Source organism: Magnolia sinica, chromosome 1 (assembly GCF_029962835.1).
Source record: "Magnolia sinica isolate HGM2019 chromosome 1, MsV1, whole genome shotgun sequence".
NCBI lineage: Eukaryota > Viridiplantae > Streptophyta > Magnoliopsida > Magnoliales > Magnoliaceae > Magnolia > Magnolia sinica.
In genome coordinates this window covers 132,737,388-132,756,327 of record NC_080573.1, presented here as the reverse complement: position 1 = coordinate 132,756,327, position 18,940 = coordinate 132,737,388, and the positions used below count along the sequence as shown (strand labels likewise).

General features: G+C 39.2%; 1 protein-coding gene across 1 annotated transcript; it reads left to right on the top strand.

The window, feature by feature from the left end:
• Window positions 1–15,346: 15,346 nt before the first annotated feature.
• LOC131218226 (heat shock factor protein HSF30-like) lies at window positions 15,347–18,551 on the top strand. Its single transcript, XM_058212909.1, has 3 exons — window positions 15,347–15,800; window positions 15,889–16,176; window positions 17,456–18,551. The coding sequence occupies exons 2-3, from the start codon at window positions 15,898–15,900 to the stop codon at window positions 18,311–18,313; spliced, it is 1,137 nt and encodes a 378-aa protein (XP_058068892.1). The 5' UTR covers window positions 15,347–15,800; window positions 15,889–15,897; the 3' UTR covers window positions 18,314–18,551.
• Window positions 18,552–18,940: the final 389 nt, after the last annotated feature.

Sequence of the window (18,940 nt, the reverse complement as noted above, 5' to 3'; positions counted from 1 at the left end):
TTGGAATAATATTTTAAAATGATCTCTCGGAATGCATGCAGTGTGGATATAATAAATAAATCATTGTGGGGCCATAAAAACTTGATCTCCTTTGAACCGTTCATACTCGAAGACCGTCAGCGCTCGTCTTCACGGACGCGGGTTGCGTCCTACCCCGCCCGTCTCTAGACGAACAGGTAGTTCTGTGAGCGGGCCGATTATGATGTATCGGTTTATCCACGCCATCCATTCTTACTCTCGGATCATTTTAAGATATAAGATAAAAAATGAGACAGATCCAACGATCAAGTGAACCACACCATAGATGACTCTTGCATTTAATGTAACTGACATTTACCGCTGTGTCATTTCATGCAACCCAAGCTTATTTTTTGGTGTGGTCTACTTGAGCGTTGAATCTGGCTCATTTTTGTGCACCCATCTTATAATAATCAGAGTGGAGGGATGGACGGCGTGGATAAACCGATACATCACATTTGGCCCGCCCACAGAACTTCTCGCTCGGGGATAGAGACGGGCGGGGAGGACGCAATCCGCGTCCCGTCTTCTCACGACACGTACTCACACCATCCAGGTCGGTGGTGTGTAGAACACCAGCCAATTCGCTTCCCGTTGGGACCGGACGCGGATTAGCTACTGACAGGCTGAGTAGCGAAATTTGCTACTGAAGTGACGTCATCAAGTTATGTGGACCCTACCATTATGTATGTTTGGTATCCACACCGTCCATACATTTTGAGATATTAATTGCGGGCATTATACAAAGAATGAGACAGATCCAAGGCTAGGGTGGACCCCACCACAGAAAACAGTGGAGAGAGTAATGCCCACTATTAGTAAGGTCCACTTTGATGTTTTTTTGAGATCCAAACTGTTCGTGTGTTAACAATGACACGAAAGAAGGGAAAACATAAATATAAGCTTCATCGAAAACTATTGTGGCCCTTTGAACTTTTTAATGGTGGGCGTTACTCTCCCCACTGTTTTTTGTGGTGGGGCCCACTCAAGCTTTGCATCTGACTCAGTCTATATATGATGCTCTAATATGATCTCTCCAAATGAATGAACGGTGTGATACAAAACATACATCATGGTTGCCCACAAAAGTTGGTGACGTCACTTCAGTAGCGAATCTCGCCACTTAACCTGTCGGTATCTAATCCGCGTCGGTTTGGGCCACCATCCATTTGTACGGACGAGCTGATGTCAGCACGTGGCCACCCAAGAAGAATCTCTTCGGATTCTGCAAAACTGCACAAAACATATACTGAAACCTATATAGGCTGTATGCTATATAGATTTTAGAGCGGGTACACTCAACAGAAAAAGGATGGAGTTGTATGGCTCATGACCCGAGTATACGCACGTAGTGCTCGGGTTTTAAATTTGTCCAAGTCGGCACTATGGTTCCGTGATCTGCACCGTTGGTCTGCTAGGACCCACGTCAATTGGACATATCCTAAAACTATCCTATTTACACATCTATTGTTTCAACTTGTAGCGGTTCACATTTACCTAAAAATTATTTAAGATCAGTAGATCTGATGGTACAGTGTCGGAGACTTTTATTTTATCAATATCCAGATGAGTCGCATCAGACCAACGGTCTGGATCACGGAAACATGTGCCCCACTCGTACAGATAGAATGCTAGAGTATAGTGTACGGATCCTCGGATCGAGGATCGTACAATTGATCATCGTGAAAGCGAAGCGAAGGTGGTGATCGAAACTTATATTTTGGTGGGCCATCGATTTGATAGGCCATATTCCAAAATCAAGTGGAATGAACCTATTTTTCTGTCCAATTAGTTTCCAGGAAAAAAAAAAATGTTGAATAAATGATCTACATTGAACCATTTAAAATCATAAACATCCATGGTAGTAGACTTTCAATCTCCATGGTGCGCGATCTATACCAGATCGATAGTGCACACATGTGTCGAAGTGGCACATGTGTGTATAATTTAATCCATCCAATCATATGAGCCTCACTATGTAAATGCTTTTCTTTGATCCAAACTCAACTCAAAACCTAAACCCAAATACCCAATGAGTCGTGGATCTGACTGAATTGTGGCTTCCTGGCCTATTTTTGAGAGGGCCACCTAATGGACCGAGGGGATGTTATTCACACAACGTGGGGCCCACAGTGCTTGGGTATTATAGTTAAGAATAGGTATTGCTGATTATTTTTGACTCCTTACTCATGCATTGGCAGGCCAACAAGAGTTTCAACGGGAGGTCATATATTCGAGTACCCCGGGTGACGAAAACTAAAAAAAAAAGCTACAGGGGAGTGGAATTGCATTTTGTCTTGTGCAAATTTTATTTAGCATTTGGATAAGATTGGAAGGGTTGAAATTAGATGAGATAGAATTGCAATATGAGTTTTCGGTACACATGTGGGCCCTCATATTGAAGCATGTGTTTTATCCATGCCATTGTGAATTTGGTTCATTGATTATATTAATTCATGGGGTTTTGCTTAATCCAATGCTTTCCTGCAGTAAAATTTTTATTCCAAACATGATTATCCCAAACATAAAAATTGAAGGGCCAAAATACCATGATATTTCCATACGTGCAATCATTGTGCATTAATCGTGTTAATCCCACCTAATGCAATTCTATGGAGACAGATTAGCTACTCCCCCTGCCATTAGCCCGATGGTTGGTGGTGGGGTCTCTATGGGCCACTATGATATATGTGTTTCATCCATTTTAAAAGATTATTTTAGGACTTGTACTCAAAAATGAGATGGATATAAATCTCAAGTGGACCAAACCACAAGAAAACAATAGTGATTAGATATCCACCATTAAAATCCTCCTAAGACCCATTATATTGTTTATTTGACATCCAATCTGTTGATTAATTATGTCATACAAATCTAGATGAAGGGAAAAAAAAAACAAAGATCAACTTGATCCAAAACTTTTATGGCCCCCAAATCAATGGTCGAAGTTTAATCAACACTGTTTCCTGTAATGTGGTCCACTTGAAATTGGGATATGCCTCATTTTTGGTCTCACACGATAAAATGATCTAGAAAAATAGATGGATGGCATGGATGAAACACATACATCATGGTGGGGCCCACAAAGCACCGACCACCAGCCATTGGCTGGTGGCAGGGGAGTAGCCAATCCGTTTCCCAATCCTATACCATTCAATCCCGGAGACCGTGGTGCTTTCCATTTTAAAAACATTCTTGAGTACTCTTAAACCGTACACAAGTAAAAATGACAGAGTTGTACGGAGAAACATCACCCTCTACCAAAGCATAAATTCTCGTTTGCATTTTAGCTGTTTATTTGAATGTGATTGATTGATTGATCGTCCAACCTGTGAAAAATTTCGGCCTCCAAAACAGTGGTCAAGAACTTGAATGGTTTGGATTGACGTCCATCAATGACAAGCATAGGATGGATGACTTGCACCAGAGCCATTCCTGGCATTGTAGAAGCTTGGTAGCATGTAGGTAACTAGAGTCATGGTTCAGACTTTTAAATTCGTTGTGCACCAATCTAAAAATGGTAGCATGTACCATGTCTCATCTCCTCACATGTCAGCACTGATTACGGCTATCTATACCATCCAAATTGTGGGTCCCATTGTGGATGGAGAATGTATCTAAAATTACATTGATCAAGCAATCCTAACCACCAAATGGGTTCTTTACCAGATGATCGGCTTCTTTTTCTGTTTGCGTATTGTTCACCATTGATGCTGCCCTGTATCATCTCTGTCACCCATGTATCAGGCTTCGTAGCGTTCATGGACAATGCCAGTATGAATGGCCTTAAGGGAGCTTCACATGAGGTCGAGCTCTGTGGGCCCCACCGTGATCTGTGTTGAACATCTACACCATCATTCAGATGCACCGTTACATGGTAGGCCGCACTTGTATAAGTTATGCCAATCCATACATTAGATGGGCCACACCACAGACACTAATTGAGACTAGATACCCACCCATTGAAACCTTCATGATCGTTTATAAGACTCACTGAGATGTGGTTAAAAAATCCAGCCCATCGATTGTGTGTGTCCCACTTGGATGAGGGGGTCACACTAAGCCAAAATTCAGGTGGGCTAACAGTAAAAGAGACTAAGAGCAGCTGGAGGGTCGTTGCTAGAGGTTGGCTAAAAGTTACAAGCTGGAATTCATGTTCAGACAGACGACAGTGTGTGGTGCTTTTGTAAGACTTTGGTTTTGTGGAGTGTTAGTCTCAGCATTTTATGCTGTTTGATCTGTTTGCAATGGATTTCTAACACTTTTTCTTTTTCGGATATCTCTCAAGTTAACATGTTCTCTGGCTAGCAAATCTTGGCTAATTTATATAATTGAAATGAAGAGATTTAACAAACTATTTATCTGGCTTCTTGGGTTATTGATTATCTAAGAATTTGCTTTTCTTTGTTTCTTTATCTTTTTCTTTTTTGTTTTTGTTTTTGTTTTTCAAATGAGAACTGTTGTCCACTTTGGTACACCCGGTTTTCAGCAAAACAGCATGCTTTTATGTTGGATCACTATTACTGGGGTTTAAAACATGTTTAAGAACCCAAAAACTTGACTTGATGATCATTCTAGCAGGGTCAAGGCCATATGATCATTCTCAAGGTTTGAATTTCATAGCGAAGCCCAAAGTTTGTAGGGAAGCATGTCTGGTTGGACCCTGCTCTTCTGGCCTTGGCATGTCTACGAGTAGAAATGGACCCGGCGGCCCAGCCCTGTAGGAAAGGGTTGGGACCGTAAACTTGGCTCAAGAGCTAGATTCGGGCACTTGAAATGTAAGGCTGGTGTCTGGGCTGAGCTTGGCCAGAGCCAATAATGAATGGACCCTGGTCCAGCCTGTTGGTCTAGTGAAATTATAAAGTGGGCCACAGTTTTACAAAAAAGCAACATATGTTTAGCTTTAAATAGACTTGTTAGCAGTTTCCATTCAAATTATATGTGTAGTTTAATAGAACTCTTGGATATAGAGTCATATTTTAATGATCAAAATGATTTATAAATGGGACCTGTGGTCGATGGAGGGTGTACCCCTAAAAAATTATTAAATTGTGCTATTATTTCAAACCATTGGTCATTTAATTCTTTCCTTACAGGACCAGCCACCAAAGCCTTTCTAGCCTGATTAGAGCCAATACCAAGGCTTATGGAACAAGGGCTGGGCTAGGACCAACCCTAGCTCATTGCCATCCCTTATTATGCCCTTAAAAAGCTCAGCCATTGATCAACACACCGCGTCACATGCAATAGCCAAATGGGACTAATTAGGTTTAATGGGAATTGTAAAAGAGGTCCAATGTTTTGCCGTGAGCCCTTATGTTTATGAGGGAAGGCCTAGAAAGGCCTGGCTCGAGGTGGTGAGAAAGGATATGAAGGCTCATGGGCTAAACTAAATAATAATAATAAATTAATATAAGACAACGACAAAAAAGATGATGACGACTTAAAATGATGTGAATGAGATCTTCCAACTAATCATTTATCATCATTAATCCCTCTTATTGGTAGATTTCTCGGTAGCCTGAGCAATCATTCAAGCCCTCGTCGGCCGCTGCATGCCATGTGTCCTACCTTTGGCCACACATAATAACAATGCGGATGGTGGCCCGTGACAGATAGTTTCATTAAAAGTATAATTTTCCCAATGTTTTTTATTCACCAGGTGGGGCATAAAGCCAATATATTAGAGGAGCTTTATTTCCACCTCCATTAGAAAATATATAAACGATCACTCACATGGATAGGTCTTTATGTTAGTTTATGCATGTCTCATAAAGAGGAGACATTTCATTCATCTACTGATCTCTCCTTAATACTCGCACATGCAATGCATGCACCTCCTACGAGAAATGTTCACATACAATGCTGCATGTTAACTTTAATATACAACCTTCCTTTATGTTCTGCTGATGTGTTACTTTGGTGGAATATCCGGACTGTCGAAATGGACTGTACTATGAAGATCACCTGATGAAGAAATTTGATCAATCCACTCATCAAGTGAGCTACACAATACATTGAGTCAGATAACGGGCTGAGCATTTATTTCAACGTCTAGCCTGCCTGATGAATGGACCATTATGTTTTTTGGGTCCAGATGATCTTTATGGGGTGGCCCACATTCTCCCAGCTTGGATGTTATAAGCAAGTGAGTTATATGTTAATATAGTAAAATATACAAAGAATGGGACAGTTGATATTCACCCAAGTAAAGAGGAGAATGTGGTGAGATTGGTTAATCACAGTGGGGGATTGCTCTGTAGGTGATTTTCTGTGTTCCCTTGTAATTTTGGCAGATTCTCTGTTATTTTTTTGTTGTATTTGTAATGGGATATCTTTATCACTATCCTAATTGCCAGATCATCAACTCCTAAGATGAAATGACTCTCTTATTTGGAAATGTTAATCCCCTTAATTTGCTTTTCAATGATTTAAAAACTGTTTTAAGAATAAACAACAATAATATTAAGAATATTTTGGAAAAATTCTTCATAAATTTTAAATTTACCAACCAATCCTATCAGGGATTAAAATGGCTGGCTAGAGCTTTCGGAGAAGGGAGGTTACCAAGTTACCCCATGTATTGTTTTACTTTGAAAAGAAATAAAGTCAGAAAATTTCCAAGCCCGCATGATGTGTATATGACATTGGACCTGTTAAATATACTTATCTAATTACAATAATCACATTAACCAATAATCTTAAAGATTAAGTCAATAATGGGCTGCAGATGCATTTTAATGTATTTGAGTGGTATGTGGTATTGCTTATGGTGTGGCTCACCTTATATTTAAGTCAACCAAAATTTTTGTCCTTCTTAATATCATGGTGGATTATGTCTATTAGATGGGTTGGATATTATAAAAACATCATGTGAGCCCCACAATTCTCTACTTCACTACTTTCTAAAGGGAAAATGTATGGTAGGCATCATGGTAATTTCACCATTCAAAAAGCACTTCTTGGCAAAATCTTGATTTCTAAGGAATTTTGCAGTAAAAATAATAGACAATGACAAATGATTAGAAGCTTGGTCAATGAGCAGATGTGGGATGATCCAGAATCACCATCCTAAATAGCTAGGATCAAGAGGGCCTCATGGCCATTAATCCAACGCATGCAGCATGCAATGTGGACACTCTCTTAAGAGTACCACATAACATCAAACTGATATTTGTGCTTTTCCTTCATCCATCAGGTCTGTGTAACCTTATGAACAGGTTGGATGACAAATAACCATCACAGTCAGCGCTAGTAGTGTTTGAACAGTGGACATCATTATTCCCATTGTTTCATGTGAAGCAATCCATTGAGCTTTGGATATGCTTCAATTTTGGGCTAATGCCCTAAAAAGACTAGGTGAAATAGATGAATGGTGTGGATAAAACACATTGGGCTCCAAAATTCTGACACCTTTAGCTACGTGGTCTCAGGATTACCATGCAAGTTTGCACATAAAAGACTTGAAAAGTTAGTGACATTTTGATTTTTAATAGGATTGGAATAATAATAATAATAAGTCTCCTTTATTATTATATTTTGCATAAGAGTTCAGCAAGATGACCTCCTCTCTTAATATAATATTTACATGTAACACAGATGATGCCACATATCTATATTTTTATGGTGCATGGCTTAAGTTAGTGTTGGCATATAAGATGATGTCACATGTAAACAAATGAAGGACGTGAGCTAGAAACCAAGCAGTGGATATTAATGATGAATGGGTGGAAGTTTGGGTCCCTAATGTACTAAGAATTGATGATTGATGACAACTATGAAAGAATTTTCATGAGTCTTTCATATCCAAACAACTTTTTATTAGTGGGTATGTTAAAAATTATGCTTCATAGAAATAAAATGATCTCGAATGTGTAATCACAATTATTTTTATAGCTACGTGGAAACACATGCAGAGACAATCAAAATCCCACTGGAAATGTAGATTCTCAACCATAAAGAAAGAGAACATTATATACGTTATGAGAGCTTTAAATTTGATACACTTTGGTTTATGAGGGAAGACATTTATATGAGATTAAGGTTAGAGGAAAAAGAGAGAAGTGCCTTAAACTAAATTCCTATACTTGTACCTTTAAACTTCCATCCATTCCAATATTTCTTATGTTACGTATAATACGAAGGTATACTAATTAAATTATCAGTCTCTCTTAATAAGAAGATTCAATCTATATACCCTCCAATCAGATAAATCTAATAGGAGAGCTATGTAAGTATTATCCTCTTAATAGAGAAATCTCTCTTAATTTTAGAACAAACATTTTGTATCATATAGATGGCAGAATAATTAATAAACTGGGGCTGTCCATTTAGTGGTCCTATCATGGACGTGTAATAGACATTTTCATCCATCATCTTTCTTCACTTGCACGTTGTGAATGTTTGTACTTTCTGTTTACTACTTAGAATGCCACATTGATTAAATGAATAGGAACGTCCATTAATTCTGTCTGTATTTTTTAACCAGTAACCGTTCATAGCTGTGCCATAAAAGATGGATGGTGCAAATTGATAAGTCACCCTCCATGTGTATACTCAGTTCTGCCGGGTCGACCTTAGAACATTAGCAGACCGGTTCCTCTCCAGTTGTTTTCTAGATGAAAATCTACTGCTAGTTTGCACGGGTGGCCCACCGTGGTTGTGTAGCATCCAATCCATCCAACAGGTCGATGCCATGAAAATGGGATGTAGCAAAAATTAGGCCGGTGATCAAATAATCACATGAACGACCACATGATTTTGGAAGTTTTTGGGTGGTTGTCCATTGTTTTTTATGATGTGGCCCACATGCTAATTGCATCAGCCTAATTATTTGGTACATCCCGTTTTCAATGCGGAGCAACCCTTTTGGACGGGTTGGATGCCATACATACACCACGGTGGGCCCCACATGACACCGGTTGATGATTCTAATCTACAAACAATAGCTGCGGGCCCAATGCAATGATAAACTAAGTACATCATTCTCTACCATACTACAGCACACATTCATCTCACGTGGTACGCATTTGCCTTAATCCAGACCATGTAAGTCATGGGCCCACTATGGATATCATGTAATCCGGACAAACTGCCTGATTTAGAGGATTTGCTATGGCAGATTGTCATGGGATACATTCGGGCTACAGCCATTAGATCTGGAACCATGCTCGATTATCCGGACCCGATGAGATACACCGTACACGGTGGCTGGCTTGAAAACCTTGAAGATAGGAAGCATTCGATCAATGGCCCACCAAAGAGTAATTAAGGAGACAATCCATGTCAGAAGAAAAAAAGAGAGTCAAATTATCAATAGTTATCAGCCATTATTTATTTATTTATTATCTATCCTCCATCCACGGAGAGGCCGATGATATCAACGGTTTGGATAGTTGAAAAATTAGGGCCGTTAATGCGTACCTAAGATCCGTGGGTACCCAATGGACCCGACCAGATTTTAACGGTTCTGATTTAACTTTTTGGCTTGTTCGGGTCTCGCCTTTTTTAACCAGGTTAAAATTCATGTCTAGCTGGGATCCGGTAACGTCCATCAACGTTCATCGGTTAAAATCGGAGCTGATCAGGTCAAATCGAGTTGGGTTCGGGTCCACTCAGTTTTAATTCTAATTTTTTGTATATTCAATATATAATTTTTTTATTTTTTAAAAAAGGACTGATGTTTCTCAAACCACATTCATGTAAGAGAGCCCGTTCATTCGCCAACGCATGTGTTCAAGTGGCAAATGTGTGTGGAATCTTATCCAGTCATTAAGATCCGAGACCTAAACCCGAAAGCCCGACCCCGATTAGCTCGTGTAGGGTGAAAAATGAAAAAGAATATTATCCGAACCCGAACCGTCGGCAGCCCTTTAGTATGAAACACGAACCCGTATCCAACGGCTGCATGAGTAGGCACGTATCGTCGAGAACCTGACATGAGTAGGCACGCATCGACGAAACCTCTCTCATTTATGGATAGTGGAGTTTCATGGTACTCAGGGACTGTACGGTGCTTGATACACAGGCACTCATAAAACATACACGTGGCATATATAAACTCAAATTAAACCGGTTAAATTTTAAAAAATCACCGTCTCTCGATCATAGTCTTAAAATTAGATTATTGAAGTATAATAACCCCTGATTGGACAAGGTTTACTGGTTGAAATAGGACCGTTGGATAACTTTCAGTTTAACCGTTAAATGAATATCTCACGATCCCAGATTCAGATGATCAAATAAGCTTGAAGTTCGGTTCATGATACATCTAAGATGGGACCCATAATTTGGACAGTATATTTTGACTTTAACATAGTATTCCAAGTATGCAAATTCTATTTAAGTTCTAATTGCCTGCGTATCATCCATCACACACTGCCATGGTATAAAAGTTTTTCTCCATTTGAAAAGAAATCGGATTACGTACTGAGTTACTCAGGACGCTCTTATCGTACTGAGTAAACTCAGTTGGACCCACCGTGAATGTATTTGTCTTATCCACTCCGTCCATACGTTTTTTCAGACAATTTTAGTGGTTGAGCCCGAAATTGAGGTATATCTAAAGATCAAGTGGACCATACCACAGGAAACCGTGGGAATAATGATTTCTACTATTGAAACCTTTCTATGGCCCACAGTGATGTTTATTTGTCATCCAACCTATTCATAATATTACAAATACATGGATGAAGTGAACAAACAAATATCAGATTGATCTAAAACTTCTGTGGTCCCCATGAAAATTTCAATGGTAGATGTTTAATTCACACTGTTTCCATTGGTGTGGTCCATTTGAGCTTTGATATGCTTCAATTTTTTGGATAAATATCTGAACTTATCTGCTAAAGTGTATGGACGGGGTGGATAAAATGCATGAATTCTTGCGGGACACACAGAGTTTACTCAGTACGCTAAGCCTACTGAGTTACTCAGTACGCAATCCGCCTCCATTTTAAATGGTTCATTTTCTTCATGAGATTTTTTATTACTGTACTCCTCACTTTTAAGCCACTTATCTCATTAAGCAATCCAAACTTACTTTCCAAGATTAGTCCCCTGCTATACAGATACACATTTATTGGACCAACATGCCCTTGTTGCTTTATCAAAAATGTTATTTATGAAAGTTAGGGTTCCCTATGGCTACGGATTATAACCACAGCCATTGAAATTAATCGCGAAGTGAATTAAACTCATCGTGAAGTGAACGAAGTGAATGGAATTGGCTGCGAAGTGAAAAAAATTGACCGCGAAGCGAATGAAATTAACCACGAAGTGAATGGAATTAACCGCGAAGTGAATGAAATTGATTGCGAAGTCGATAAATTGAATGAAATTCACCGCGAAGTGAAGGAAATTTACTGCAAAATGAAGGGAATTGACTGCAAAGTGAAGTAAATTCAGTGCAAAGTGAATGAAGTGAATAGAATTGACCGCGAAGTGAATGAAATTGATCGAAAAATGAAGGAAATTCATCACGAAGTAGATGAATTGAATAGAATTCATCGCTAAATGAGTGAAATTCACTGCGAAGTGGAGAAAATTCACCACGAAGTAAATGTAATTGACCATGAAGTGAAGAAAATTGACCACGAAGTGAAAGAAATTGATCGCGAAGTGAGTGGAATTGACCGCGAAGTGAATGAAATTCACCACAAAGTAGACGAATTAAATGGAATTCACCGTGAAGTGAAAGAAATTCATTGCGAATTGAAGGGAATTGACCGCGAAGTGAAGGAAATTCACTACGAAGTGAAGGAAATTCACCGCGAAGTGAATGAAGTGAATGTAATTGATCACGAAGTGAACGGAATTCACCGTGAAGTGAATGAAATTGACCGCGAAGTTTATTAGCCATCCAACATGTTGATAAGGTCACACAGACATGGATGAAGGCAAAGCACAATTATCAACTTGACCCAACACTTTTGTGGCCTATAAAATTTTTTTAATACCCATTGATCATTGTTTCTTGTGGTGTGGTCCACCTAGAATTTCATTCACTTCGCAATGAAGTTCACTCACTTAGTGGTGAATTTCATTCACTTCGTGATGAAATTCACGCACTTCATGGTGAATTTCATTCACTTCGTAGGAATGTTGACAGAACTTGATGAATTACATGATTAACTAGGAGGAACATTAATATTTCGTAGCCAAAATCATTCCCCTTACCTTTATGTAATCTATCTCACCCTAATAAGGCTGATGAAGGCCAATGATAGAAAGCATCACCCTGTAGCAAAACTCATCACCAATTTTGACTCCGGGCACGCTTCCAAAGATTGGCTTGTCAATATTTATACACTTGTTCGCATCCTTGAGAAGCTTACTTGTAGCTAGGTCGATTCGTTTAATGGCCTTCTCTTGTCCATTCTTTGCTCCCCTTGTCACCGCAAATAGAATGAAACTCACCCCGAAGTAAGTGAAATTCACTGTAAAGTGAATGAAGTGAACGGAATTGACCACCAAGTGAACGGAATTCACCACCAAGTGAACGGAATTCACCGCGAAATGAACGAAATTGACCGCGAAGTGAGTAAAATTGACCGTGAAGTGAATGAAATTGACCGTGAACTAATTGAAATTGACGGCAAAGTGAATGAAATTGACCGCGAATTAATGAAATTCACCGCGAACTGATTGAAATTGACCACGAATTAATGAAATTCACCGCGAAATGATTCAAATTGACTGCGAACTAATTGAAATTGACTGCGAAGTGAATGAAATGGATTTTCGACCATCGACTTGATGGAATCTTGAAAAATAACTAGGTTGGTTGGCTAAAGTAGCTTCTCCTACCCCAAGATCATATATGGTACATTAAGTAACTCATTCTAATTTAGGAGATATGCTTGTTAAATGAATAAAAAGAAAGAAAGATATTTTTATATGCTTATATATACATATTTACATAAATATGTTTTAGAGAAAAATGTAAGGGGGAAAAAATTCTCTTTGAAAAAATAAAAATTAAAAAAATTTACTGCACATACTACCGCCAGTACGGCAGTAGTGCTGCGGCATTTCGTACAGTATTTTTTTTTTGCTAGTGCAATCCCCCACTGCTTTTGTGGGTCCCATCATGAGGTATGTGCTCTATCCAAACCCTTCATTTATTTTGGCGAGCCCGTATTAAGGCTTGAAACGAAAAATAAGACAGATCTAACTATCAAGTGGACCACACTATAAGGGCGTGTTTGATTTTTGTGTATAACGAAAATACCTTTGAAAAAGGTTATTATTACCTTTTCACCGTGTTTGAAATTTCAAATGCATTTTCGTCTTGAAAATTAGTCCAAAAAATCTTACTTACGTTTATGGACCACAATGTAATGTGCATGACATATCCACACCGTCCATCTGTTTTATTAGAAAATTTTAGGGCCTAAGTCCAAAATTGAGACAAATGCAATGCTCAAGTGACCCATACCACAAGAAATAATGGCCTTAAACGTCCGCCATTGAAAATTATTTTGCTTATTGGGCCTACACTAATATTTATTTGTCATCTAATCTATTCATGAAGTTATAAAAACATTGATAAGGGGTAAACACAAATATCAGCTTCAGCCAAAACATCTAGGGGCCACATAAATTTTTATACGACTAGCATCCAATTTCCACTGTTTCCTGTAGTGTGGTCCACTGGAGCTCTGGATCTGCCTCATTTTTGGGTTCATGGCCTAAATAAGGCTGACATATAGGATGAACAGTGTTGATACATCATGTACATCACAGTGGGCCCTACATTCATTTGGCAGCCATCCTCGATTTTAATGTCGAAAAGTTAAGCCGTCAACATCGGTACAAGAAATAATGCGGTAATTACCTCATAAGTAATTATTACTTATTTATCAAGTAATTACCTCTTCTCTCATAAATCAAACATGCCCTAAAAGCCAGTGGGGGATTGAACGTCTACCATTGAAACCCTTCTATGGTCAGAGAAGTTTTGGATAAATATGAAATTTGTTTTTTCTGTTCATTCAGGTCTTTGTGACCTTATGAATAGATTAGACGGAAAATAAATGTTACGGTGGGCCGTATGAAATTTTTAATGGTGAAAATCAATTTCCCCCATTGCTATTTGTGGTGCGGTGCAGTTGATCTTTGGATATGATTCTTATAAATATATATCTCTGAAATGATCTCCGAGTATGGATGAACGCTGTAGATATAATAAATACATTACTGTAGGGCCACGTAACTTTGATCTCATTTGAACCGTTCGAGGAGCGGCAGCGCTTGTCTTCGCACACCAGTAATCCGCTTCCGGAAGAATAGTGGGGAATTTTGGTCCGGTGAAAAGTCGCTGCACAACTGGGGCGTAGTTTGGTATAGTATGTTTGGACGGGCGTGCTGAAGTTGTTGGCTTAAATGTGAAGCGTATAGTAGGAAAAAGCTCTTTTCTTTATTTTCGTTCTTGATGCCCACCGAAATATATAAAATACATACAGTTGAGGAAGTATTAGTCAAACATGTACTAAATCCAACTGTCCAGATCATTGGAAATATTTTAGATGATATATGGTAGGAAAATTAAATAAAATGTATGGATATAATATCTGATTGGAGGCCCTTACCTGGACGGATAAAGTCAACGGTTGAAATTCAATAATATATTATCATAAATCGGAAGTTAATACTGTCCAACAAAAGTAATTTTATGCTCCATCCAAAATATTTCCCATAATTTGGACGGTTCTGATCGATATAAATTTATGCCACGTGGGCGGTGTCTGTATGCATGAGTATCTAACTAAGGACCTCAAGAAGTTTCTAGAACCTTTGGGAAAGCCGGGACAGCAAATCCCATCCTCTGCCAGATGGCTGTAAATGCCAGAAATATCCAAAAAACTCACCCTTCGTCCAGAACTTTCGATTGTTAGCCACTCCTATACTAGTTCACCATCATTTTGCTGAACGGTGATGAGACCTCAACCGTGGGGATATCATAGTTGTACGGAAATCCGGAACGTTCAAATTGCTGATCCAATAGTTTATGTTGAATATCACAAAATTTAAACTAAAAGGATGGTAATGATCATCTAATTTTGAATCTTCGAATTTGGACCTTTCACTGCTTTTACTTATAACCATCCATTTGGAAGCCATGAATTGGATATACGGATTGCTTGATCAGTACGATTTGGAAACATAATCTACATCGACAGTGTACCCCACAATTTGAATGGTCTGGATAGCCATACATGAGTTATACAGGTGAGGAGACTGAGTCACCACCATTTTTAAACGGTGGGAAACTCTCATAGGGTTCTACTTTATCCTTCCTTAGAAATATGCTCCCTTTGATATATGCTCTCTTCCAACTGCCATTTTCAAACGCCTTCTACAGCACCACCAACCAGTCCCAACGCTTAAACAGTCCCACTCAACAAAATCAACCATTCCAAATGAAATCCAGCTCCAAAAACAGAACTCTGGGAGCCATTTTGCCAAAAACAGAAACCCAAAAAGCTAATTTTGAAAATCTCACATGAAATTCATCTGCATACATCAGAATCTGCAAACCCATTTCACAAAACCCAAAACCCATTTGAATAAATCTCTTCTTCTCACATACCCAGTTCAAAAAATCCAAATTTTCAGAAGATTTCCACCTTAAAAATCCAAAATCCTGCAAACCCATTTCACCGGGCCAGTAACCCAATACAAAAGTCCACATTTTGGTGTGGAATTCACCTTCACAGAGCCTAGAAACGCCTGAATCAGAACACTTGTGCTACTAAAGAAGGGGACTGTTGTTTTTTACGGTAAAACGATAATTGAAGATCTCAGCTTCTGCATTTGATTCATGATTTTCAATCTGTTCTGTTTTCTGAGTATTCCTGATTCTTGCAGGACAAAGCCATGGAAGATATCACAGTGAAGTTAGAGGAACCGGGTGGTGCCACGCCATCGATCTCATCTCCACAGCCGATGGAGGGATTGCATGACGCAGGACCGCCACCATTCTTGACAAAGACATTTGAAATGGTTGAGAATCCAGCCACGGATGCGGTAGTCTCATGGAGCCGAGCTCGCAACAGTTTCATTGTATGGGATTCACACAAATTTGCTACTGATCTCCTCCCAAAGTACTTCAAGCACAGCAATTTCTCGAGCTTCATACGCCAGCTTAACACATATGTAAGTACTGAAGCTCTTTAAGTTACATAATGTTTTAGCCAGCCAGCATAATGTTGTTATATCATCGTTGGCCTTTTGGTTTGTTAATATTTGTGTGTTTTTCATTTTTGTTGTGGACATAAAGATTGGCTGCAGAAATTCTCTCTTCTTCAAGGAATTTCGGTTTGTCTAGAAGTTATTATAGTTTACTCTTGAAAATCTTTTGCAGAAATGCTAATTTCAAGTAATTCACAGTTCTTGAGGTATTATGTGTTTCACAGAAGTCTGTGCTAGTTATGAAAATTTCACAGTTCTTTGGGAGTTGTTTGGCTCCCCGGAGTCTTAAAAGGGTGGAGAGAAGGTTTTCTCCCCCGAATCTTAATGGGTGCTGAAGTTTCCATCAAGCAGATTCTCTTAGAAAGATATTTTGTTGATCGTGTTTGAGTACTGACAAACTATTCTGAGGAATTCTGAAATTATGTATGGGTGTGAAAGGGAGACAGGTGATGACTTGGGGTAGGGCCTGGGGAATGAATTCCTCAGGAATTTGCTCCCCAGCTTTTGGGAAAGAATCACAAAATGTCTCTATGTGAAATGAATTCAAGTGGAAATCTATTGCAGACCATTTACAAGCATGACAAGCCTCCGTAATGGATTCAGATTGATCCTGCTTTCTAGGTAGCCAAACGACCCTTAATGGATTCCAGAAATCTCCTCTGCTTTTTGAAGTTATTTATTATTTATTATTTTTTGGTGAAATTCTCTGCATCTTCATCAGTTTAAGATCAATTCCGGGGATGCCAGCCTCCATGTGGAACTACTAGCTTCCTTATCCATGAATTGTGAAAAATCTAAAAATCTTTCACCACGGATTGGAAATTCATTATTGGGTTTGAATCCTTGTGTTGGGTGGAGAAACATTTGCTGCATTTGGATGCCAAACTGAATCACAAAGGGCCAGTTTGAGTGCCATTGAAAGTGAGTTCCTATCATTTTAGTTAATCATAATTTTCTATTAGAGATCATGATTGTTGATTATCAAGATTATTTTCAATCATTTCCATAAAGAAATATGATCTCCAATACATAATTACGATTAACTAAGATGAGTTGTACTCATAAAAGTGGCACCCAAACAGGCCCCAAGGAAATTACAATCTCTACCGTAATGGACTAACAATTGCAATTTAATTTGATTGTGCATCTAAATGCACTTTTTATGTTTTGATACAACTAGAATCATATAGATTGCCCATTTATACAATGTATTTCAACCATAGTATGGAAATGATGGTGACAGGGTTTCAGAAAGGTTGATCCAGATCGATGGGAGTTTGCAAATGAAGGGTTTTTGGGTGGGCAGAAGCATTTACTGAAGAACATCAAGAGAAGAAGGCATGCCTCTCAGCACATGCAGCAACAAGCAATGGGAGCTTGTGTTGAATTGGGACAATTTGGGCTGGATGGTGAAATCGACAGGCTGAAAAGAGACCGGAACCTGTTGATGGTTGAAATTGTGAAGCTCAGACAACAACAGCAAAACTCCCGGGCCCAACTTCTTGCCATGGAAGAACAGTTGCAAGGGACGGAAAGAAAGCAGCGGCAGATGATGGAATTCCTTGCCCGGGCACTCAAGAATCCTACTTTTGTCCAACAACTGATTCAACGCCACAAGCAGAGGAAGGAATTGGGTGGCGTCGGGAAGAAACGGAGATTGCCCTCCACTGTTAGTTCAAAAAACTTGCAAGACTTGCAAGGCGAGGTGGTGTCGGCAATGGGTAGGCAGGTTGCCGGTTACACCCATCAGGCTGAGCAGGAAGAAGTGGCTATTGAAACTGAGATTGAGACATTATTTTCTAGTATGGACAATGAATCAAGCGCTTCTAATAGAAATCAGAATGCGGATGTGGGCCCCAGCCCTAGCGACCCGGATTTCGGTTCTGCAAATGATATAGCATGGGAAGAATTGCTGAATGAGGATTTGATAGGACGAAATGGAGAAGAAGAAGAGATGGGCAATGGAGATCTGACAGAAATTGATGTGGAAGTGGAGGATTTGGCTGCAAAACCATCAGATTGGGGTGATGATGTACAGGACTTGGTGGAGCAAATGGGATTTCTGGGGTCGAAGCATTCATGTAATCTGAATCGTACTTGAAGACTACAATTTTCCGGGTTGGCCTCTGCAACTTCATCCATGTTTTCACAATTGGAATGGTTTTCACTGAACCCAGTGACTGAAGTAGGATTAGTTACGATTGGGTGGATGGAAGATGTAGATGAGGATGTTCTTTTATCCAAGATACGTCTGTTTGTGAACATTAACTGTTTTTTGTTTTTCTTATGCCCTCCTCTTCAATCAGTTGGTTTGGTATATAGTTTTTCCGTTGGTGTCACTAACATTTTACTACGTCCCTCTTTAAATGTATTTGATATATGCATTTGCAGGTCTGACAAAGCCCCCACAATGTATGTATCACGTAGTCTATCAATCCAAGGCTTAGTAACTGGGAGTTCTTTTGACAACCATCCCAGGTAGGGCCCATCAGATTGATGGTCCACCTCGCCAAACTATGTGCTCCATAGACACAACGAAATTGGGAGCCTTGGTAGAGTGGCAAGCTGTACATTTTACTGCAATACTGACTTTTACAATTTCTCTAGAAAGAGAAAAAAAAAAAAAATTTAAAAATAATCAGAGAGCTGGTAACAGGGGAGAAGAAGAGACTACCATCGCAAACATGGTAAAAAGACTGGGCTACTCAAACCGACTTGTTCAATCCTA

Coding starts and splice junctions, on each gene's coding strand:
- LOC131218226 (XM_058212909.1), top strand. CDS start 15,898: ATGGAAGATATCACAGTGAAGTTAGAGGAACCGGGTGGTGCCACGCCA. Junction 16,177..17,455: donor TACGCCAGCTTAACACATAT/GTAAGTACTGAA, acceptor TGATGGTGACAG/GGTTTCAGAAAGGTTGATCC.